Genomic DNA, 24,904 nt, shown 5'->3' on the forward strand with positions numbered 1-24,904 from the left:
CCTGTCTTACCACCCCAGTCCTGGGGTACAGGCACACAGCACTGTACCCACCCTTGGTTGGTTGGTTGTTGGGTTTTTTTGGGGGGGCGTGAAACAGGGTTTCTCTGTGTAGACTTGGCTGTTATGGAACTCACTCTGCAGACCAGGGTGGTCTTAAACTCAGAAAGAGCTACCCACCTCGGCCTCCCGAGTGCTGGGATTAAAGGTGTGCAGCAGCACTACCCAGCTGGTCCCCAGTTTTGGATGTGGGTGCATGGGATCCAAGCCTTCATGCTTAAGCAGCAAGGAATTTATCCACTGAGCTCTTTCCCAAGCCCCCACACCCCAAATTTGTATTTGACACCACTGGAGTGGCAGCACTATGCACAAATAACGAAAGAGGGTTCAGCCGGCAGCTCGGTCCCCAGCCGCTCCGTCCCCTGCTGTCTGCGTGGCCACCAGACCTGTAGACAGCGTAAGTATGGTAGTCATTCAGGTATTCGATGCGGTCCTCCAGTTTATTGCTGCGATGGCTCTTGTCAATGCTGAGGATAAAGAGGCTGATGTAGGCGTCCAGGGAGAACTGGTACATGGGGTCAATGCGGCCCATGTCATTGAGCACAAAGAACAGCACTGAGGCCCTCTGGGCACATGGACGGTAAGCCTGTAGGGGTCAAAGAGAGTCAGGGCTATGGAGGGGCAGGCACAACCGAGAGAAAGCTCAAGAAGGAAGGGGTCTCAAGTGAACATTATCTGTTGCTTCTTGGTGGCTGGTCAGGGGCCGGACTGGAGGGGACAGAAGTTCACCTCTCGGGCCAAGTCAATGTTGATCTCTGTGGTCTCGCTTGTCTCCAGTTGCTCAGTCACCTCCGTAGCTGTTATCTTGGATGTCTGAAGGGTATTCACAAGCTGCACGTCATCTAGCAGAGAGCCTGTGGCTTCGTTCAACAAACTAGGGGGAAGCCAAGAGGCACATGGATCAGGGCATTTGGGAGACTCAACTGGGGGGAGAGGATTCCTCCAGGCCCCCTAGGGTGCTAGAGGTGCGTGTGGGTAGGCTGGTTGGATGTCCACTGGGACATATATGGTGGGTGGGCTTGGGTGGGGCACGGGGATGATATTCTCACCGAAGGATCTCATCCTCTAGCTCTTTGAGCTTTCTCTTTCCCGCAGCAATGTTGATGACCAGCGAATCTTTCTGTTCCTCCAGCTCTGGTCGTTCCTTCCGAACCACAATGCCCAGCAGTTGAGCTTCCAGACCCTGAGGAGGTCAAGACTCAGGGTAAGGGTCCCCTGCCTATGGCTTTTAGACTCCAAGATCTCATCCTCCCCTGCTCAGTTCAAGTCTGGCCTTTTCTGTGTTTCTCACAGACTCTTCAGTCCTCATCTACCTGTTCCTTTACAGCGAAGTTGACAATGGTGGTCTTAGCCGAGGTCTCTGGACTGTAGTGGGGGTTGGAGAGCTTGGTGGTGAGGTAGAAACGGAAATTGGGATTGTATTCCACCTCCTTGTCAGCAATGCGCATCAGCATCCGACCACCTGCGTCCACGGGAGGGTCAAGGGTCAAGGGTCAAGGGTCATATGATTCAGTAAGGCTGCCCCACTCCCATCTTACATCGAGGCCAGTGACTCAGCCTGTCCTAAAAGCTCCACTGAGGCCTAATTCATGAGGTGCGGCCCGAAAGAGCCCCCACTTTCCACCCTACTGACCAGCCTAGGCTCTGACCAATTCGAGCTACAGATTTGTTGAGCACTGGGTTGAGCGAAGGGTCCAGATACTCTTGCACATTCTGGAGTAGCACTGGAAATCCAAACTGGATAGCATGTTCTAGAACTCGAAGGTAATCGTGCATCTGCAGGTCGATGATCTTAAGGCCCTAGAGAGCAAGGGGATGGATGGAAGGATGGATGGGCGGACGAGAGCAGCATGGAGGACCACAATAGCCAAGAGCAGGACCTTGAGGAAAGGCTGGGCTTGGGACTCTCCTGGAGCCGCCCAGCCTAATACCTGGTTTCCTTCCATGTTCTTAATCCACTTGAGGGCTTGTGCCTGAGGATCGATCATGAGGGCCCACCTGAAAAGAAGCCTCGGTCAGGAGACAGGCTTTGCCCCTCCCCTGCCTTTCCTTCCCCTGCACGGCTCTTACCTGTTGCCCCTGGTGACGATGATGCCATTTTCAGTGGAGAAGGAATCTGAGGGCAACCCCTGGATGTTCCAGTCCCGGACTTTGGTGGGATTGGTCAGGAAGTTGTCAATGGCAAAGCGAGGTGAACAGGGAACCTGAAGCTCCCAGATCTGAGGGGAGGAGAACCCCAAAATTCAGCCGGAGTCCAACAGCTCTGTCTCTTGCGTGCACACCCCAAGTGCTCCTCTGTAACCCCTGGACACTTCTCACCTTCTTGATCCAGATTTGGTTGACAATCTCATCCCGGTAGTTGGTCAGAAAGGGTCCCATGTAGGACAAGAACGCAGCTGCAATCAGACAGTCACCCACGAGGTAACCCAGATCCTCCTCCAGGCCCTGGTGCACAGAGGGAGGTGTAAGTGCCTGGGGTCTCAGACTTTTGGAGATAAGCTGGAGTGTTTTGGAAGACAGTCTCCTTTGCTCCTTTGATTCTGGTCTAGATCAAAGCTAGCCTCCCCTTTCTAAAACCCTGCAGGCAGAGAACTCGATCACTCCGGAGTCCTGGCCTCTGACAGCAATGTGTATGCTAATTATCCATTGATAAGATCTGCCCCTTGCAGGGAGCCAGGAATGCAGTGAGATAGAGACAAGATGACCCCTGGCTCTTATCTCTCAGGAAGACAAGCTGTTAACCAAGAGGTCTGGTGTGCCTTCCAGTTCCCTCATGAACTCACCCTTCCTGGTCAGGATACTAGTCCCTTCCTTGCATATTCTCATCAAACGTGAGGAAGGGAGGGTTTCTCCTCTCAATTCCTACAGCCATGTACCCTTGTTTTCCCCAACTATTGTCTCTGAGTGGATGCAGAGACAGACCTCTTGAGCAGTGTGGGAGAGCAGCTACTCTGCCGAACCATCTCACCTGCACGGTCTCTTCCCATCGGGCCTTTTCCCCAGCTAGCCCAGACACCAACATTCCTGCCCGTTCCAGCTTCAGCTCCATCTCTTCCGATTTCTTGCGAAGCTCCTCCTTCTGTGCCAGCTTCTCATCGTACTGTTTCTTCAGCATCTCCAGTTTCTCTGCTACCTAGAACGATTGGCATGTGGGGGATGGGAAACAGGGCTTAAGGGCATACTGTTTTACGTCAAATCCTGACTTTGCCACTTGAAGCGGCTTGCCCTTGGGTCAATTACTCTCTTTGAGGGCCAATGAAGCTGACTTGATCCTCTGAACACGTTCTTCTTCTTCTTTTTTTTTTTGGTTCTTTTTTTCGGAGCTGGGGACCGAACCCAGGGCCTTGCGTTTCCTAGGCAAGCGCTCTACCACTGAGCTAAATCCCCAGCCCCTGAACACGTTCTTCTTGCACATGTGCCCGTGCACATGCACAAGCACGCGTGCGCGCGCGCGCGCACACACACACACACACACACACACACACACACACACACACACGAGTGTGTGCACAAAGGTGCACATCTGGAATCCCAGCACTCTACTGGAAAGATGGGAGGAAGAAACAGGAGAATCACTCAGTTTAAAAGCCTCATTAAGGTGGAAGAGGACTCTAGAAACGTCCTGTGGCCTCCAGATAGAAGCTGTGTGCATGCGTATATCACACAGTTCGTGAGGCTCTGCTTCCCTTGTGTATAAAATAATCCTACATATTGAAGTGTATCAAGGAGTGAGGGATGGGGGAGGGATGGATATTATATCAAATGAGCTTTATTTTCCTTCCCTCCTCCCTCCTCTTAAAGCCCAGAATCGACCTGGTAAGGACGCTCAGATAGGTAGAGGGGCGAGGCCTCTTGAAGCATGGTAAACCACCTAAAAAGCTGGAGATGCAAAGTGACTCAGTGGTGGAAGGCATGAGCCAGGCTGGGTTCACGCTCCAGTACAGCAGAGACATAAAAACAAGCCGCACGGGAGAGGCTGGCAAGAGAAGTCTGATGGTAGAGCCTGATCCCCCATGAGATTCCTGCTCCCCTACGAGACTCCTGCACACTGACCACCATCAGCACCGGGACAGCAGCACCACCAGCAACTTTCACTCAGAACTGTTGACAGTAGTTTTCCAGTTAGAGGTAGGAGCCAAGTGTGATGGAGTGGCCAGGAAACCCAGCACTTGGGTGGTTGAGGCAGAATGATCACAAGTTCAAAGTCAGCCTGAGATACATCAACAGTGCCAGGCCAGCCTGGATTACCAAAATAAGAATGGTTTCCAAACAGGGCATGGATGGGAAGAGCCTCCCTGTGAAGCAATCTTTATAGGACTCAGCTTCCACAAGGAGGGACATCAATCAAGCCTCCCATACATGCATCACAACAGGAAACAGAAATTAAAAGGATATCAGGATTTCCACTAGAAGCAATGTCATGGCCGGACAGCATGGTGAATGCATTGTAATACCACTTGAAGGGTTGGAGGGATGGCTCCACATTGAATAGCACTGTTGATCTTGAAGGGGATCCAGGTTCGATTCCCAGCACCCACTTGGCAACTCACAATTGTCTGTAATTCCAGTTCCAGGGCATCTGATGCCATCTTTTGGCCTCTGTTGGCACCGTACACTTACTTGGTACACACACATAATGCAGGTAAAATACCATTACACAGAAAATTCAAAAGAATTTTTTTTTTCTTTTTTTTTGGAGCTGGGGACCGAACCCAGGGCCTTGCCTAGCAAGCGCTCTACCACTGAGCTAAATCCCTAACTCCCTCAAAAGAATTTTTAAAAATTGTTTAAAAGATTTGATACATACTTTGACGTAAGTAGATTTTATGTGTGGTTGGTTTTTTTTGTTTGTTTTGTTTTTTTTTTGTTTGTTTTTGGGTTTTTTTTTGTTTGTTTTTTTGTTTTTTTGTTTTTTCCCGGAGCTGGGGACCGAACCCAGGGCCATGCGCTTGCTAGGCAAGTGTTCTACCACTGAGCTAAATCCCCAACCCTGCGTGGTTGTTTTAAATCACAATAAACGTGACTAAGTGTGTTTCCTCACACTCCCAACTGCAACAAATGCTCATTGCCTAGTGTCTCTAATATAATCTATTGATGGAGGCTTCTTCATAAAACTTACATTCACAGATTTCCTGAGAGCTGAAACTCTAGCAAAGCTAAATCCAAGATGGCCCCCACAGACCCTTATTCCCTCAGGCACTACTCTGCTGTGGTCTTTGGCAAAAAAATCATTAATGGTTTGGGAGAGCATAATTTTGTTTGGAAGCTGTATATGCCCTATGAAAAGTTTACATTTCTTTTTATTCCTAAAAACGTGCTAAGAAACTTGGCTTTGAACTAAGACAACCTTTTAGCTCTTTAAAAAAAATTTTTTTCTGGCACATGAATTTAATCTTAGCACTCTCGAAGCTGAGGCAGGAGAATCTCCGTGAGTTCAAGGCCAGCCTGGTCTTCAAAGCAAGTCCCAGGACAGCCAGGGCTACACAAAGAAACCCTGTCTTGAAAAACCAAAAAAAATTTTTTTCTTTTATTTTTGAGGTTATAATGTGATATCATTTCTCTTGCCTTTTCCTCCTCCTAGAGCAATTGTTCTCACCCTTCCTAGCACTGTGACCCTTTAATACAGGCCCTCATGCTGTGCTGACCCCCCAAATGTAACATTATTTTGTTGCTACTTTGTAACTGTAATTTTGATAATTATAATGGGTGTCGTGACCCACAGGTTGAGAATCCCTACTCTAAATCCTCCCATAAACTCTCCTTGTTTTAATTCAAATTCATGGCCTTGTTTCGCAATTGTCATTTATGTGTTATATGCATATATATTCCCAACTATAACCTGCTCAGCCTACTCAGTATTACTCATGCACGTTTCCAGGGCTGACCTCTGGTGCAGGATAACCAAGTGCTGTGCCTGCCCCTCACATCCTCTGCCTTCCTTAGGTTTTTGTGATCTAGATGAGGTCTTACCATACAGTCCTGGCTGTGCTGGTGCTCACTCATGTAGAGCCACCTGACCTCCACCTCTCAAGAGACCCCCTTGCCTCTGCACCCCAAATACTGGAATTAAAGGTGTGCACCACTCCATACAGCTATACCCCTTTTCTAGAAGAGAGACACTAGTTTAGGAAAACTATCTTTTTTAAAGCGTGAACACAAGTGTGTGTGTGTTTGTTTGTTTGTTTGTTTGTTTATTCCAATGCTGTGGTGTTGGGAGGTGATTTGGTCCTGGGAGAGGAGCCTCATGCATGAGATTAGTAATCCCAAAAGAGGCTCGGCCATGAATGGTGGAGAAGGGAGAGCAGAAGAGAAGAAAGAAACAGCGGCAGCGACAGGAGCTGCTTGGCCATCGGAGGCCAGCAAGACTCAGGGAGGTGGGGGGCGGGGAGGGGAGGTAAAGGCCCTCAATGCAGAGGCTTGATGAACTGTGGGTCCCCCAAACCCACAGGATGGGAGGGAAGGACCAACCAACTCCTAGGAGCTGTCCTCTGGCTTCTACGCACACAGACACACACACACATACACACACACACACACACACACACACACACACACACACACACACACGTAATTTAAAAAGGAGAAAAGGGGACCAGAGAAGTGGCTTAGCAGTTCAGAGCACACGATGCCCTCAGAGCACTCAAATGGTTCCCAGCACCCACCACACTTGCTAGGGCAGCTCACAATTGCCTAGAACTCTGCTTCCAGGAGAGTCTGACACCTCTGGACTCTGGGCGCTGGCATGCACCTGCATAAACCCCACGCAAATACAGAATTTGTTTGCTTGTTTGTGTCGAGAAGCTCCTGTCAAGCTTCAGGGGAGGCTGAAGTAAGAAAATGGTAAGTTTGAGGACTCAGGACTGCAGAGTGAATTTAAGGCCAGCCTGAGCAATGGAAGGGAGAACCTAAGGGCTAGAGGGCAGGGAACAAAGATCATTTGGTTGATGCTTGCATAGCACGCACAAAGCATAACCTCACCATTTGGGAGTTGGAGGCCAGAGGATTAGGAGAGTTCAAGGTCATCCTTGGCTACACAGCAAGTTCAAGGCCAGCCTGGGCTAAAGAAGACTTTGCCTTGATAAAACAAAACACAAACAGACAAACAACAACCAAGCAAGCATGTCACGGGGCCTGGAGGACAGACAATATCTAAGATGACCCCCAGCCCAGTACCACACAGCACAGGTAGGGCTTAGCACTCCTCAGGTGATCCCAGACACCCAGAGGCCCTGGGTGCCATTAAGATGAGCAAGGAAGTGGTGGAGGGATAGAAGAGAAAGAGAAGTAGAATGATGTGGACACAGTGAAGAGAGGCAGAACTGGAGAGTCAAGGATCATGAGGAACAGCCTGATGTGAGTAGCCAGGGATGCCACCAAAGGCCATGGTGAGGTCCTGGCCTGGCTGCCACCAAGTTAAGAGCTAGATTTGTAGCTCTGCAGTATAGGGGTCTGTTACCACCAAAAGTTGGTGGACATCCTGGTCTTCTCTGCCACTTAGGGCCATGTTGATGCCTGAGACCTGTGCAGAACTGTCCCCACCCTCCCCTGGGCATCATGGGAGAGCTGTCCTGTCCCTCATGCTGTGTGGTGGTGTGGGCAAGGAAGAGATGCCCTTGTCCCTCCCCACCTACAGCAGGCAGGAGATCTGGTCCTAAAGTCAGAGAGTGGAAGAGCAGGAGAGCTGGCCCTGCCCCTCAGGAGCTGCACACTTAGGAGAGCTGGCCCTGCCCCTCAGGAGCTGCACACGTAGGAGAGCAGGCCCTGAACTAACCTGGGCATCGGGGGAGCTGGCTCTGCTTCTTGCCAGATCCCACAGGGGGTGAGCGAGCCAGGGAAGAGCTGGGCCTGGTGGTTTGGGCTCAGGAGAGCTGGTGACTGACCTACTCAGCTACCCCAACATCTACTCCATCTATGAACTTCTAGAGTGAGTGAAAGGGCCAGTCCTGCAGATCCAAAGCTGCAGGATCTCCATGACACGCAGCAACAACAAGATATCCAAGAGGAGTCCTGGTGAGGATCCAGGGCTGATTGTGTAGCACAAGCCAGAGGCCTCAAACTAGACCAAGCCGTCATCATGGTGAACATTTACAAGCAAAGACCATGGACAAAAGGGAATACTGTGTGACACCTACAGCTTCCACAACGAGATTTTTCTTTTTTGTGATGGAGGTTGCAAGGGCAAAGGGTGGGGATCCAAAGGGACGGGGAGATGAGTGGGATTGGGGTGCAGGATGTGAAATTCACAGAGAATCAATGAGAAGTTTTTAAAAGCAAATTTAAAAAAAAGATTCATTTGACTCTTAAATTTCAGAACCTTTATCAGCAACAAGGGGAAAATGGTTTCCCCCATCTCTTCACTTTCTTTTTCACTTTTTTTTTTTTTTTTTTTTTTTTTTTTTGAGGCAGGGCCCTCACCATGGTGCTCAGGCGAGGCTTGAGTATCTGGGACCAGATGACCACCACTCCCAATTCCCTCCCCACCACTGCACCACACAGCTCTCCTGCTTCCTCTTACCAAGCTATTGCTCTGAGCACTGCAGCTCATCCATTAAGAGTCCTAACACAGTGAACTGTTTGTCCAAGGAACACCTCATTGGCATTGGCAGCAATGGAACTCCAAAGGCTCCACTGTTTAAATACAAAGGGACGACTAATTGCTTGCCCCCCCCCATGTGACTCATCTGGGTGAGAAAACTTCCCAAGTGGGTTGCCTCACCTGTGGCTATGACCTCTGGGAAAAGAGACAGTGAGGGACAAGGCTTTGTGAGAGAGAGCTAGGAGCGGGTTATGACCACAGAAGGGAGGTATGGACATGTGTGCACAGACAGATACCCACAAGCCTGGATGGGTTCTCTGCACAGGCAGGGCTGGAAGAGGCCTGGAGAGCAAGCTGTACTTCTGACGGTAAAATGACTATGATGGGAAGAAACAGAGACCAGCTATGGGCTATGGATAGGTCACCATGGAGTTATAAACATGGTGCCTAGCCCACCTCTATTGGCAACTAACCTATAGGTAAGCAAAGAAGACACCAAACAGTATATGTAATGTAAATGTGTATGTGTGTGTGTGCGTGCGCACCCGTGCATATACACACTGATGTGCTGTCTCACTGTCCTATTTCTGTGAAGAGACATCTGACTAAGGCAATTTATAGAAGAAAGCATTTCATTGGGGCTTACTCTTACTCCTTTAGTGGGTTAATCTGTGGTCATCATGGTGAGAGGCAGACAGGTATAGCACTGGAGGAGTGGTTGATCCAATGGCAGAGAACAAGTGAGAGGCGAGAATGAGAGCAAGAGACAGACGGAGACAGAGGTTGGCCTGGCATGGGCTTCCTTTTTAAAATTAAGACAGGGTTTCTCTGTATAGTCCCTGCTGCCTGGAACTCACCATGTAGACCTCGAATTCAGAGATCTGCCTGCCTCTGCCTCCTGAGGGCTGAGACTAAAGGTGTACACCACCATTGCCTTCCACTCCGGCATGGGCTTTTGAAACCTCAAAGCCTGCTGCGGGGGACACACTTCCTCCAACAAGACCACACCTCCTAATCCTTCCAATCCTTTCAAAGAGTTCCACTTCTTGCTGACTAGGTGTTCAAATATATGAACCAATGGGGCCATTCTCATTCAAACAAGTATGTATAAGTATGTATGTATGTTTGTGCATTTGTGTATATATGCTTGTGCATGTGTGCACGGGCATGCACTCATATTAACATAAATCAGGTTTGGATGGATGGACAAGATTTTGTAAAAATTGGCTGCTCGTTCATGGAAAGAAGTTGGGTGCTACAGAGCAAAAGGTGGGAAAGAATCTTTTTAAAATTTATTCTTCTTAGGGGTTGGGGATTTAGCTCAGTGGTAGAGCGCTTGCCTAGCAAGTGCAAGGCCCTGGGTTCGGTCCCCAGCTCCGAAAAAAAAAATTTTTTTATTCTTCTCTCGTATATTACATCCCAGCTGCAGTTTCCCCTCCCTCCTCTCCACTCAGTCCCTCTCCCCACCTCTCCTCTACTCCAGATCCACTCCACCTCAGTTTCCCTTCAGAAAAAGGCAGGCCTCCCAGGAATACCAACCATATACGTCATCACAATTGAGAACAAGACTAGGCACTCAAATCAATGCTGGATGGGGGACCCGGTGGGAGGAAAGGGTTCTAAAACCAAGCAAAAGAATCAGAGACACCGGGGTTGGGGATTTAGCTCAGTGGTAGAGTGCTTGCCTAGGAAGCGCAAGGCCCTGGGTTCGGTCCCCAATTCCGGAAAAAAAAGAACCAAAAAAAAAAAAAAAAAAAGAATCAGAGACACCTCCACTCCCACCATTAGGATTCCCACAAGAACACCAAACTATACCACCAAAACACACACAGAGGGCCCAGGTCGGACCCATGCAGGTTCCCTGACTGTCAGGTCAGTCTCTGTGAGCCCCACGAGCCCTGGTTGGTTGATTCTGTGGGCCGTTTTCTTGTGAAGAAAGACTTTTCTTGGGGCTGGGGATTTAGCTCAGTGGTAGAGCGCTTACCTAGGAAGCACAAGGCCCTGGGTTCGGTCCCCAGCTCCGAAAAAAAGAACAAAAAAAAAAAGAAAGAAAGACTTTTCTTTTTTTTTTTTTTTTTTTTTTTTTTTTCAGAGCTGGGGACCGAACCCAGAGGAAGAAAGCCTTTTCTTGTGTATTCTTTTGCACCTTTTGAATTTCATACTAACTGATTTCAATGTGAGTGTATTATTTAGGGGATGAAGTTATATATTTTTATTTTGTTGTTGTTGTTTGAGACAGGGTCTCTCTCTCTCTCTCTCTCTCTCTCTCTCTCTCTCTCTCTCTCTCTCTCTCTCTCCTGACTGTCCTAGAACTCACTATATAGACCAGGCTGGCCTCCAACTCACGGAGATCTGCCTGTCTTTTTTTCTAAGTGCTGGGATTAAAGGCAAGCACCACCACATATGATATATTATCTATTAAACCTACGGTTTAAAAAAATTCAAATGGGGTTGGGGATTTAGCTCAGCGGTAGAGTGCTTGCCTAGCAGGCGCAAGGTCCTAGGTTCGATCCCCAGCTCCGGAAAAAAGAAAAAGAAAAAAAATTCAAATGACAAGGAGAATTCTGAATTCTTTTGATAGTAGCACTTGACTGTTCTTTATGATTTCAGAGTCAACTGTGCATCTTGTTGGAAGTTGCCCGGCTTGTCTACCCTGTACATAGTGACTAACCCCCACCTCCAAGTCCTGGAAACCCCTACCCTGACACTAGAACAGACACATCCTGCTGTTCAGGCCAGTAGTTGCCATCCAGACCCTACCCATCCCTCCCCGTGCTGTAAACTGACTTGCAGCCCACATGCAGTCGATCAATATCACAGCACGTATTTACAAAGGCTGTGACAGAGGTAACCAACTCTGTCAATCTCTGGAAGGACTTCTGGGCCTGCCAAGATGACAGAGTCCTGGGAGCCTCTCCCACCCTCTGCAATCTCCTAAGCTTCAGACTGGACACAGGGCAGGGAGAGACAGTTCAATACTGCAGGACACAGAGTGGGGCGTGGAGTTAGGTGGAGGAACCTGGTAATAAAGAGAGGAATGGCTGCAGGAAAGACCAGGGTGAAGCTCACCTCCCGCAGCTTTTCCTGGGCCTCAGCTAGGGCTGCTTGCTTCTCCTGAAGCTGAGCGATGGCAGCATTCATTCGGATCCGCTTGGGCTCCACAACTCGATACAGACGCCCATACAACTGTGGGCGGACAGGCAGGCACCGGGACTCCCCAACCCACTCACTGGCCAACCCACTTGCCCCACAACCCACTTTTTTTTTTTTTTAAGATTTATTTATTTTATGTATATGAGTACACTGTTGCTGTCTTCAGACACACCAGAAGAGGGCATCAGGTCCCATTACAGATGGTTGTGAACCACCATGTGGTTGCTGGGAATTGAACTCAGGACCTCTGGAAGAGCAGTCAGTGCTCCTAACCGCTGAGCTATCTCTCCAGCCCCTGACAACCCACTCAACCACCAACCCACTCACCTGCCAACCCACTCAACCACCAACCCACTCACTGCCAATCGACTCACTTGCCAACCCCCTTCCTCCCTCTGCACCCCGGCCCCAGCCCACCCCCAGTTTCCCCAGGCCCGCCCTTCTCCGTTCCCACTCACTTCTGCTGTCACCTACCTCCATGGCCCGCACCCACATGCAGAGGGACTTAGCTGCCAGGGAGACTCTGCCAATGATATCAGGCTGGAAGTCGGGCTGGGCACAGTAGGCCCCAATCTTTTTCAGCACCTTATCTGAGATGTTGTCTTTATCAAAGTAGATCAGTGACTTGATGAAGTTCTGCTCCCCTGCAGTCCAACATTTTGAGGCCTCAGCCATACAGAGGAATCCTGTTCTCCTCGCTCAGCTTGACCACAGCTCCTCATCCTCTTTCAGTTCCCAAGGCCAAGATGTTTGACCCTTTATAATCTTGCTCCTTCCTCTGGTATCCCTCAGCCCCAGGACCTCCTCGATCTCCCCAGCCTAGTCTCCTATTCCCTTCATCTCCCTCGCCCCAAACAGCATTCTTTCTGTGAGCTTTGTACTTTCCTAGGGGCGAAAACTGCTTTTTTATTTTTTTGCAGGCCACATTCTGCTGTGGATACCCAAAGCAGAGAAAGCCACACAAGATAGAGTCCCGAGGCTAGAGAGATGGCTCAGTCAGTAAAGTGCTTACGACACAAGCATCAGTACCTGAGTTCAAGCCCCAACACTTAAATACCAAGCACCTATAATCCCAGCACTGGGGAGGCAGACAGGAGAATCTCTAAAGTGCCCTGGTTAGTCACCCTAGGTAAGCAGTGAACCCCAGATCTCAGTCAGAATCCCTGTCTCAAAAGTAAAAAGGTAAGTGGCTCCTGAGGAACAGCACCCAAGGACTCTTGGCCTTCACATCACATGCATGTGCACGCGCACACACACATGCATACACGCATGCACACACATACACACACAGATACATACACACATGCACATGCATACACACAGATACATACACACATGCATATACACAGGCACACACACATAACACAGATACACACACATGCACATGTATACACACATACACAGATACACACACATACATACACACATGCACATGCATACATACATAAACAAACAGATACATACACACATGTATATACACATGCACACACACAGATATATGCACACACACGCAGACACATACATGCACACACACATACATGCATACATGCTTGCACGCACACATACGCAAGCATACACATAGGGCATACCCCTACAACATACACATCTGCACATATACAAAGAGAAAGAGTAAGGGACTGAGACAGAACCAGACAAAGAGAAGCATTGAGTCATTTCTCATTTTCTGCTCTTGTCCCCACGGGGGCACGAAGCCATTCCTGTCCTTGGCTCTTGCCATGCCTCCTAATAGCTTCAGATCAATGGTTTTTTTTTTTTTGTTTTTTTTCTTTTTTTTCGGAGCTGGGGACTGAACCCAGGGCCTTGCGCTTCCTAGGCAAGCGCTCTACCACTGAGCTAAATCCCCAACCCCCAATGTTCTTTTGATAGTGGGGAGAGAAGCTGACTCCTTCTCTGTCCTCCTAAAGAATTCTAATGCATATTTAGGTCTTCTCTCCCTAAGCCCTGTGCTCCCAAGGGTCTCTGCAGCACTTCCATGAAAACCTGATGCCCTACACCTGATCAATAAACACCAGGCATGAAAGTCTCTTCCCACAGTGCCCTCGGCTTATTAACTGATCAATAAACACCAGGCAAATGGACAGTCTCTTCCCACAGTGCCCTCGGCTTACCTAACTGCCGCTTTGCTTCCGCCCACGTGGGCTCATTGCCTCGAAGAATCATGACGGCCTGCATTACAATTTCCACCTGGGCAGGGGGTCGTCCGTAGGATTTGATCTCACCTATATCCTTTTTGTTCAGAGACTCTAGGGCCTGAGCAAAGAGACTGACTCAGAGAACTCAGAAGATGGGTCCTTCCTGGACACAGGCCAAATTGAGGTGTCACCTTCCCCCAAACTTCCCCAGAGGACCCCCCCCACCCCAGGTCAAAAGGCTGGCCCCATCCCAACTCCTGGCACCATCTAGTGCCAGCCTCTGGTACCCGCATGGCTTCTTCAAGGGCGGGCAATGCCTCCTCTAGATCCTTCTGGGCATTGTCGGCCAGCGCCTGACACTTGACCTCCTCAATAGCGATCTTCTCACTATTGGCAGTGACAGCCTAGAGACAGAAAGAAAATAACAGGATGGGCAGGAAGCCTCCTGGGAACCCTGGAGGAGCAGGCTGCCGGGCAGGACCAGTGAGTGACCTTCTGCTGCTCGTCAGCTTCCCGCTTCTGCTGCACGATGATGACCAGGTACTCTTCACACTGCTTCTGGAACTCAGCCACCTTCTTCTTGGCGTCCTCCAGCTCCAGCGACATCACTTCGACTTTCTCCCGAGTCTCGTCAATCTTGAACAATCCAGTTCGAAGCTTGTTGGCTTGATCCAGCAGTTCCTGCCGCTTTTCTCCCAGAAGCCTGCAGAGGAGCTTGTGGTGAGGAGCATGTATGGAGAGACTCCAAGGAAGGAGGTGTCCTACGAAATCTTCCTTTCTCCAATGTCTCCATCCGTACGTACATCTGTCCATCCATCTGTCTGTCTCTTTCTGTGGCTACTTCCTGCCCTCACATACAGACACATAGGCTGGTCATGTCTGTATCATTTCCAACAAATTCCCCACAGGTCTTCTTTTTTTTTTTTTTTATTAACTTGAGTGTTTCTTATTTACATTTCGAGTGTTATTACCTTTCCCGGTTTCCAGGCAAACATCCCCCTAATCCCTCCCCCTCCCCTTCTTTATGGGTGTTCCCCTCCCCACCCTCCCCCCATTACTGCCCTCCCCCCAACAATCACGTTCACTGGGGGTTCAGTCTTAGCAGGACCAAGGGCTTCCCCTTCCACTGGTGATCTTACTAGAATATTCATTGCTACCTATGAGGTCAGAGTCCAGGGTCAGTCCATGTATAGTCTTTAGGTAGTGGCTTAGTCCCTGGAAGCTCTGGTTGATTGGCATTGTTGTTCATAAGGGGACAGGTCTTCTTATTACTCTGATTTCTTCTCTATACCGTGCTTGAAATTAGCGTGTTAAATACCATTTTGACGTGTCACTTCCTCTACCTGAGGCTCTTTCACCAACCACACAATGCAGCAGGTGGCTGGACCGTAAGTAAAGGTCCAGAAAATATGAACCCACCCAAAGGGGCAAGAAAGTCCCCCCTTAGCCTCTCTCTCTGTAGGAACTAATGGGGCCCCAGTCTTTTAACATTTCTGTTGTTTAAAGAGAAGCTAGAAATCTATTTTTTTTAAAGATGTGGTTATTTCCTGGACTAAAGGGTTTATCAAAATGTTTGGCAAGTAGAAGAGCAGAATGTTGTTAAGTCCAGGAAGGCAGGACCTAAAATAGTGCCTAGCACATAGTAGGTGCTAAAAATGCATGATAAGTGGGTAAAATGATGTTGGCTACATTCTTACAAAGACAGTCTTTCTTTCTTTCTTTTTTCCTTCCTTCCTTCCTTCCTTCCTTCCTTCCTTGGCAGGGTTTCTCTGTATAGCTCTGTTTTGGAACTCAACCTGCAGACCATGCTGGCCTTAAACTTAGATCTGCCTGCCTCTGCCTCCAGAGTGCTGGGATTAAAGATGTGTACCACCATTGCCTAGCACGAATTGCTTTTTTCCCCTCACCATTGATTAAAATACCCAATCTAGTCATGCGTGTGACCCCAAAGGCAGAAGGATTGCTACAAATTTGAGGCTGGCGTCAGCTACATAGTGAGTTCAAAGCCAGACTCAGTTACATACATGAAACATTGTCTCAAGAGAAGTAAGAGAAAACATCTTTTATAATAAGCCAACTATAGTGTGCTACAAACCACCTAGTTCAGCTAGAGTGGGCAGATACACAGGAAAAACAGCAAACAGCAAACAGCATGGGACTTAGTCCCCGAATCTGAACTGGGACTGAGGCCTTAACCCGTAGGATCTGATTCTAACTCCAAGTAGACAGGGTAGGATTAAGCTAAATCCTAGGACATTACTGTCATTTTGGGGAGCTGCTTGATTTGTGGGAAAATCTGCCCACATACTTGGTATTCGAAGTGAAATACTGAGTTGGATGTGAGAGTAGAAAAACACTTCAAATTTTCTAGTTTTATCTGCCTTACTTGCTTATAGTTTTTCATTTTGGTTGTATTTTGCTTTGAGGTAAGGTCTCACGTAGTCCCAGCTGGCCTTAGCTGGCTTGAACTAGAGCCCCCCTGTGGGTCTTGAAATTCTGGTTCTCCTGTCTCCACCTTCCAAGTGCTGAGATTACCACCATATGCCACCATTGTGAGGTTTACGTTGTGACAGGAAAGCAAACCTAGCATTTTGTGTATACAGATCTATATATCTAGCCCTGTTTGCTTGTGTGGTTTTAATCTGATTGATTGATTAATTGATTTTGAGACAGGATCTCACCATGTATGGATGACTGGCTTAGAACTCACTATGTAGACCATGCTGGCCTTGAACTCTCAGGAATCCCCCTGCTTCTGCCTCCTGAGAGCTGGGAAGAGAGGCATGAGCCACCATCCCACCCTTGTGTGTTTCTGAGATAGAGTCCTGATGCATAGCCAGGCTGCCCCTGTGTTCATAATCCTCCACACATCAGCCTTCCTAGAGTGGGGACTCTCTGGCATGTGTCACCTCACCTACCCATTTCACAGGAATGGCCAGTTTAGGGGACATTAGTAAGAGAAAATGATTACAAAGATTATGATGAACTCCCCACATAAACTGTGGTCCAAAAACTAAAGAGAAACAACACCCAGGACTTAAGGACCAATGGCATAGGAGGTGTTAGAGCCTGGGGGACAGCAGGACCAGGGAGGGACCCTAGAAAAGGCCTTTTCGACAGGAGCTCCTCCTCTAATTTACTTCTGGGAGTAACTAAGACCTTCTGTGCACCTGCCACTCCCCACAGTTCCTACATCCTCCAGCCTGTCCCCCTGTACCCTTGGCCAGACATCACTTCACCAATCAGCATCTGTGAAAGACACCAGGGGTTGGGGATTTAGCTCAGTGGTATAGCGCTTGCCTAGGAAGCGCAAGGCCCTGGGTTCGGTCCCCAGCTCCAAAAAAAAGAACCAAAAAAAAAAAAAAAAAGAAAAAAGAAAGACACCAGCACCCTGGCCACCCATGTCTTTTGGCTGTCGTACTTTTTGTATCCAGACACGAGCTCCAGGTAGTTTGTGGGTGTGACGTAGTTGTGTCTCCGCAGCTCCAGTAGCATCTTCTGGGAATACTGGGCCACCGACCAGTGCATGGTGACAAAGATCTGGGCCACTTTCCTGTGGATCTGAAGTCAATAATAAAGAATGGGAGACCAAGGTGTAGAGCAGGGAATGAAGGGGAGTGAGGATGTGTCAGGGGGAAGGCTCACATTCTCCTGTGTCCCCAAGTCCACTCCGACAAGGTACTTCTCAGCCACCTCTAGCAAGGCCTCTCGGGGCCACTCTGAGAACCAGTTGATGGTTGTACAGTTTACTAAGGCTGGGTACTGGCGGATCCAATTCCTAGGGAGAAGTCGAGGGCAGTTGAGTCTACTCACAATGCCCTTAGCTTTCTGACACACGTCTACCTGCTTTGTAGTGACCCAAGGGCCCTCTTCCTATCCGCTCCTCAGGATTTACCCCTCAGAGATAGATAGCTCAGCAGAACATTAAGATCAAATCAACGTCTCAGATCAAAAAGGCCCAGATCCACATTTTCCAGATGTTGATCTAACATTCTCAAACACCAGCTTCCTCATCTCCAGAAGAAGATTAACAGTATATACTAAGGTTGCTGCAGTGTGGTGAGGTAACCCGAGAGGAATGCTCAGCGTGGCTCCCAGCCCATGGTAAACAAAATACATTCTATGCTATAAATTAAAAACATAAGCAAAATGGTAACACTCTGTGCCTCTCCATACAGATGCTCTGCCCACTTCCTACGTTTATTTTGGTTAGATTTTTTTAAGATTTATTCATTTATTATATATAAGTACACTGTAGCTGTCTTCAGACACACCAGAAGAGGGCATTGGATCTCTTTACAGATGGTTGTGAGCTACCATGTGGTTGCTGGGAATTGAACTCAGGACCTCTGGAAGAGTAGTCGGTGCTCTTAACCGCTGAGCCATCTCTCCAGCCCTAGATTTTTTTTTTTTTTTAAAGAAAGGGTATCCTGTATACAGATATACGCAGTCACCCTGGCTACCCTCGTGCTTGATATGTAGCCTGGACTGGTCTCAAATTTGCACCAGTCTTCTTGCCTCGGCCATCTAAGTCCTGAGGTCATAGGTGTGCACTGCGACTCTCAACCTCTTCCTTCCAGTTTCCATTTTCCTGAAATATCTAGTTATGCTGAGAATGAGTAAAACAAAAAATGGTTTTGGTGTACACATAATGTGAATTCTGTCCATCCTTTAAAAAAAAGAAAACGTGTCCTATGTACAATATGGATGAACTTTGAGAACATTACAGAGTGAAGTGAGTCACCAAAGGACAGATACTGCACCATTCCACAAGTTCAAGGCCATCAACGACCGTCAGATTCAAAGAGATGGAGAGTAGGAAGGTAGTTTCTGGAAGTCGGGGGAGGAGTTGTTCTTTACTGAGAAAAGACTTTGAGTCTGAGAAAATGAAGAGGCTCTGGTGGGCTGCTCTAGAACAATGTGGGTAACGCCCCTAAACTGTGGAGGGAGTCACATGGGAAGAGCTAACTTCCACAGAACACAGAAAGCCAAAAGACAAGGGGGAAGCCTATGGGGAGATGGTCAACTCAGGAAGCCATCACCTGAAGGGGTCCCCCACGGGACTTAGGCAGAGCACAATGTGCAGGTTGTTCCGCACGCGCTCGATGAGGTATGCAAAGAGGCTGTCCGAGGACTCTGATATCTGTTCTGCCCGGGCCTGGTCTATGATTTGGTTCTGGATCTGTTCAGAAAGCACAGTGAATCAGAGGACTGAAGTTCTCACAGCACTATCAGCCAGGCAGCAGGTTAGGCTGGCCGGCTGGAGTGGGTTTAAAGCAACCCCGCCCAGTGAGGCCTCTGGGGGATGACTGATGAGAAACAGGCCTTCAGCCTCACAGGGACTGATCTGGGAGGTTGGGGATGCTACAGAAACAGATGTGGAATCTGGGGGATTCTGGTGGTTTTCGAGGAAAGGCAACTCAGCACTGAAGGAACTGTGCACCTCTTCAAACTCGTCAGCCTTGTAGAGGTTGGGGACTTCGCCTGAGCTGAGGATGTTGTTGATGTCCTCTAGGAAGGATTCGTCGGCTATTTGGGTGTCCACAAAAAGGAAAGACGTGGCCTGGAGTTCTACCCCTGCCTGGCGATACAGGCGCTTGATATCTGGCCAAACAAGTGAAGGGCAAAGGAAAAGACTTACTTCAGACTCCCCACTCTGAGCCTCTGAGCTGGAGGGCCCTCCCACAGCCATAAGCACTCCCAGCACACAAAGGCCAGGGCTATCTCACCACCAGGCCTGGCAGTAATTCAAGCGGCTTCTTTCATTCTAAAACCTCTGCCCACGTTCAGGATCCCAGCCATACCGTCTCGGAACTCCTGTTTGCGGTAGTGCTTGGTGACCTCGATCTGGAATGTGTTGTACTCGCAGATGCTAGAGGCTAAGCGGGCCAGACTCTGCCTTCCACTGCCTCCAATCCCCACCAGCAGCATGTTGCCTCGGGGCTGTCCGATCACACGCACGATCCGAGTGACTGGGGAGCGGGTGAGGGTAACACACTGGGTGAGCAAATCCAAGCAATTTCCAGGCCCTGGGCTAGGGATCACAACCTCTGAGGCTGAATTAGAGAAGTCAAGAAGTAAGAGAGGAGAGGGTGGTGCCTAAGGCTCTGAAGGCAATTCTGCATTTTACCTTCACCTCACCCATTAATACTCTTGTGACAGGTGTGGTCCTGCAGTCCTATAATCCCAGGGACAGGCAGAGGGTCACAAGTTTAAGACCAGCTTGATCTAACCAGTAATTTTGCAAGCTGGCCGGGGGCTACATAGTAAGACCCTGTCTCAAAACAAAAATGAATGAGTAAATAAACCACACTGGTGCAAGAATATGGCTGGACCGGGAAAGAGAACAACTTCTAGAACTTGATTTGGGAGTGGCCTTCAGGGGGAAACCGTGGTTGAAAAGTGGGAGGGCTGGAGGGAGGCGGCAAGCACTCACTGTGTTCAATGGCCTCTCGGAAGAGCACCAGCTGCATTTGCACGACAGAAGGAGACAGATTATACTCATTCAGTGCTGTCTCCATGGCTGTCTTCAATACTGACAGATCTACCAAGTCTTCATAGACCTTGGGCTCCTTCAGGAAGTCCCCTAGGCCACAGGACAAGGGCATCAGCATCCCCAATGCCTGGCCCTCCGTAGGGGGCCCTTACAGCTATTAGCCCCATGCTCTGATCTTCTAACCCCAACCTCCTAAGGCCCAAAGGTACCCCAGCTCCTGGCTTACCAAAGATGGGAGGGCGTTTGTTGGGACAGAGATGATGAAATGTGAGGTCAAAGAAGGTACCAAGTTTGTCACTTAAGATGCCTATGAAAGCTTCCATGTCTGTTGTATCAACCAGTCTGTCGGAGAAGACTCTGTTGGGAAACAGTTGGGAGGTCTCAGGAAGAGAACAGTCCTGGGAGTGAAGTCAAGCTGGAGGGAAAGACTGGGGGTAGGAACAAGGCTAGGGGTGGGGACAAGGCTGGGGGGCGCCGTCTGGCCAGGACACAGACATGTCACCTGAAACATTCATGGATCCAGAGTCTGGTGATGCTGGCTTTGGTGTCATGGAAATCCTTGTTGGCTCTAAGCATGCCCTGGAAGACCTGGGAAGTTGAAGCAATCATTTAAGAGGGAGGAAAGAGACTCTTTGCAGCTCTGGAGGCAGGAGCAGAGTGCTCGGCATTCCAGGACAGGTTGACTTTAGGCACGTGTTTTGCTGTGGAATCCTATTTTTATTCCTTAGAGATTAAAAAATTATGTACATGCATGTGTATTTGTTATGTGTATGTATGAACATCTGTGTGTGTGGGGGGGGCATATGTGCAGGAACCAACAAGGCCCAGAAAAAGGCATTGAATTCCTCAAAGCTGAAGTTACCAGTGGTTGCAAGTCACTCGGTGTGGGTGCTGGGGAGCAAACTGAAGCCTCTATAAGAGCAGAGACACACCGAGCACACGCGAGCGGTGTTTGAGCCTTAATCCCAGCACCCAAACAACAACAGAAATCGCAAACAAGGGCTGGAGAGATGACTCAGCAGTTAAGAGCACTGACTGCTCTTCCAGAGGTTGTGAGTTCAATTCCCAGCAACTGCATGATGGCTCACAACCATCTGTAATGGATCTGATGCCCTCTTCTGGTGTGTCTGACAGCTACAGTGTACTCATTTAAAAACAAACAAAACAAAACAAAAAACCACAAACAAAAAGCCAGAAAGCAATCCTAATGGCTGACTGACCCCCACATCTCCCCAGCCTCTTTTCTTCTTCTTCTTCTTCTTCTTCTTCTTCTTCTTCTTCTTCTTCTTCTTCTTCTTCTTCTTCTTCTTCTTCTTCTTCTTCTTCTTCTTCTTCTTCTTCTTCTTCTTCTTCTCTTCTTCTTCTTCTTCTTCTTCTTCTTCTTCTTCTTCTTCTTCTTCTTCTTCTTCTTCTTCTCCTTCTCCTTCTCCTTCTCCTCCTCCTCCTCCTCCTCCTCGATTTATTTTACCCATATGGATGCTTTGCCTGCATGTATGTCTGTGCACCACCTGTGTGCCTGGAGCCTGAGGATGTATGGAGCTTCCACACAGGTCCCGGGAATCAAATCCTGGTCCTTTACAAGAACAAGGGCTCTTAACCACTGAGCCAACTCTCCAGCCACTCTTCCTCTTTTTAAAAGATGTGTTTTTCTTTTGTAAGCATGAGTCTTACATGTATGTCTGTTGCACTGCCTGTGTACAGTGGAAGAACTGGAGTTACACATGGCTGGGAGTCCCACGTAGGTGCTGGGAACCGAACCCAGACCCGGTGTAAGAGCAGCCAGTGCTGTTAACCACTGAGTCATCTCTCCAGCCCTGCTGTGGAGCTCCTAAGGCTCCTGAGGAGAAAACGCTCAGGAGACACAGCCAGGTCAAAACAGGGGGCTCGGCCCAGGGCTTACCTTGGAGATGTCTCGGAGGTTGAAGAGGTAATGAATCTTGGCTGGTGTGGGCAGGAAGCGCTGGACCACCGTATTGTAAACGTCTAGGGTAGCCTCTGTCACCACGTTCCCAATGGGCTTTACCTCTTCTTCAAAGTCCTGAAGCTTCTGGTTGATCATGGTGCCAAATATGCGGATGATCTGGGACTCCTAGGAAGAGACCTCGAACTCACTTCCTCAGGTTCCTGCACCAGCATGAGGCACATGCAGGGCTCACCTCACAAGCAGAACTGAAGAGGCATTAACTAAATCGATAAATCACTAATTAAGAGAAATCATGTTTTTATATAATCCTTAAAAAAGAAAAAAGAGGGGCTGGGGATTTAGCTCAGTGGTAGAGCGCTTACCTAGGAAGCGCAAGGCCCTGGGTTCGGTCCCCAGCTCCGAAAAAAAGAACCAAAAAAAAAAAAAAAAAAAAAAAAAAAGAGTGCAAACTACCTATAATAGACGCAAACATTAAACAAAGACGGGTCATTAGCGCTGGTGCCTCTGTTCCTCTCAGGCTTTCCTGTGGCTCTGTAAAGCACTGTATGATCTTTAAATAAGATTTGGGTATCTTGTTCATCAAGAACTCTTTACATTCATTTTACTTAAAGTTAATTTTATTTCTATGTATAGGCCATGTGTCTGCCACAGCATGTGTGTGGAGATCACAGGACCAATCTAGAGAAGAAGCCTCTCTCCTCCTACCATGCAGTCCTAAGGACTCGGCCTTTACCTGCCTCATATCCATTTTAATTTAAAGAAAATATTTAATTAAGAGTCAAGTGTAAACCAGGTATAGTGGCGCATGCCTTTAATCCCAGCACTCGGAAGGCAGAGGCAAGTCAATCTCTGTGGATTCGAGGCCAGCCTGGTCTACACAGTGAGTTCCAGGACAGCCAGAGCTACACAGAGAAATCCTGTCCCCCCAAGAAACAAAACAGAAAAGGCCAAGTGTGTAGTGATACACACGTTAGTGATACTCACCTGTAAACTTGGCATTTGGGAAGCTAAGGTAGAAAGGGTTTAAAGCCATTCTGGGGTAGATTTACTGAGATCTTGTCTCAAAAACTTTAAAATATATGTATATCCTCTGTTTTCCTTGACTTTGATTTTTAATCCTCTCTTGCCCTAGCCCTGGCACTGGTTTCGGCTGTCGGCTTTGGAAGGCCCACCTGCCTGAGTCTGTTTCCATCCCAGGCGTTCTCTATGTGGCCCTGGAGACCAGAGGCTCCACACTGCAGAGCTGGGTCAGTCAAGCTTGAAAGCCCTGCAGCTGTCCTGGCTCAGATGCAAGGGCTTCCGCAGAGGGTCCCGCCTCTAAGTGTCACAGCTCCCTGTAACTCCGCTCAAGACTTAGTCCCCCATGGTAAGCCCTGTACAGTCCCTCCCCCAGCCCCCAGGGCCTCACAGTGGGGAAGGTCATGTTGATGATGTTGAAGCGACTCTGCAGCCTCGGGGAGATAACAGTCCGTCCACCCCCTGGAGGCCCCATGGCAGCCATCAGGAACATGTCCTGGAGAGCAGAGACAAAGAAGAGGGGAGACCGGTGGGATGGTAAGAGACAGAAGGAGTAATGATGCCTCCCGACAGCTGGGCCAGAGAACTCTGAATGTCTCCAGGAGAAGCGCACAGCTGGAGGTGTGAGGTACTTGAGTCAGCCTGATCTGATCAGTACACAGTATACTGCATGTGCTAAAACAGCATGCTGGCTGGCCACAGTAGGGCATGCCTTGAATCCCTGAACAAGGACCAGAAGCAGAGACAGGAGGATTTCTGTGAGTTCAAGAGATCAGCCTGATCTACAAAATAAGTTCCAGGACAGCCAAAAAACAAAAAAACAAAACAAAACAAAACAAAACAAAACAAAACACCCTGGGGGGTGATCAGGAGGAGGGTTGAGAGAGAGAGAGAGAGAGAGAGAGAGAGAGACTCATAATCCCACAGGAAGAGAGTGAAGATGGAGAAAGATGTCTGACCTGTGGTAGGAATGGAGAACAGACACACAGATGAAGGACTGAGACCACAGGAAGAGAGAGAGAGAGAGAGAGAGAGAGAGAGAGAGAGAGAGAGAGAGAGAGAGAGAGAGAGCGTGTGCACAGGGAGGAGGTCTGGAAGCAAGGTGACATGAAGAGCAAGACTCTAGTCACCAAGTACAGACAGGCTCGGTGAGGAGAGTTAACAATGGGGTCAGTAACCTGGGAGATAGATATATGGGTCCTCAGAAAGGAGCAGAGCACTTTTGTGGAGAGAGGAGTATACAATTATAAGACTGTGTGGCCCAGGGGTCCAGTGGAGGAGGGACTGAGCCCACCTGCCACAGGTGAGACCGAGGTCTCCAGACGCTTACTCGAATGTGCTTGATGGTCTGCTTCACACGATCATACCAGAAGCCATAGTCAATCCAGAGGCGTATCAGCTCCAGGGGTGGCTGGGACCCAAACATATCCTTAGCAGGCATGTTTAGGTCATCCATAAAGGTGATCATGCTTTTGCCCCCAAATGGCACATACACACCCTTGGTTCGCTTCTCCACTCTGCTCTCAATGATGCTCTGCACGTTGTTCGATGTGGTCTGATAGGAAAGC

General features: G+C 48.8%; 1 protein-coding gene across 3 annotated transcripts in view; it reads right to left on the reverse strand.

Moving 5' to 3' along the window:
• Positions 1–24,904, reverse strand: part of Dnah2 (dynein, axonemal, heavy chain 2) — a 125,239-nt gene that overhangs the window by 13,672 nt on the left and 86,663 nt on the right. For all 3 annotated transcript variants that reach the window (XM_087571883.1, NM_001100676.1, XM_087571884.1), the window contains 25 exon segments: positions 24,667–24,891; positions 23,728–23,832; positions 22,296–22,484; positions 20,898–20,983; positions 20,622–20,752; positions 20,336–20,485; positions 19,704–19,871; positions 19,343–19,503; positions 18,942–19,081; positions 17,545–17,677; positions 17,321–17,460; positions 14,392–14,602; positions 14,187–14,303; positions 13,876–14,017; positions 12,221–12,390; positions 11,663–11,779; positions 3,026–3,190; positions 2,377–2,502; positions 2,128–2,276; positions 1,989–2,055; positions 1,707–1,857; positions 1,371–1,519; positions 1,107–1,240; positions 787–931; positions 444–643 (listed from right to left, as the gene is read on the reverse strand). In XM_087571883.1, coding sequence (XP_087428009.1) covers positions 444–643; positions 787–931; positions 1,107–1,240; positions 1,371–1,519; positions 1,707–1,857; positions 1,989–2,055; positions 2,128–2,276; positions 2,377–2,502; positions 3,026–3,190; positions 11,663–11,779; positions 12,221–12,390; positions 13,876–14,017; positions 14,187–14,303; positions 14,392–14,602; positions 17,321–17,460; positions 17,545–17,677; positions 18,942–19,081; positions 19,343–19,503; positions 19,704–19,871; positions 20,336–20,485; positions 20,622–20,752; positions 20,898–20,983; positions 22,296–22,484; positions 23,728–23,832; positions 24,667–24,891 — 3,671 coding nt within the window.

The sequence above is a fragment of the Rattus norvegicus genome, chromosome 10, assembly GCF_021556685.1.
Source record: "Rattus norvegicus strain SHRSP/BbbUtx chromosome 10, alternate assembly SHRSP_T2T, whole genome shotgun sequence".
Taxonomy (NCBI): domain Eukaryota; kingdom Metazoa; phylum Chordata; class Mammalia; order Rodentia; family Muridae; genus Rattus; species Rattus norvegicus.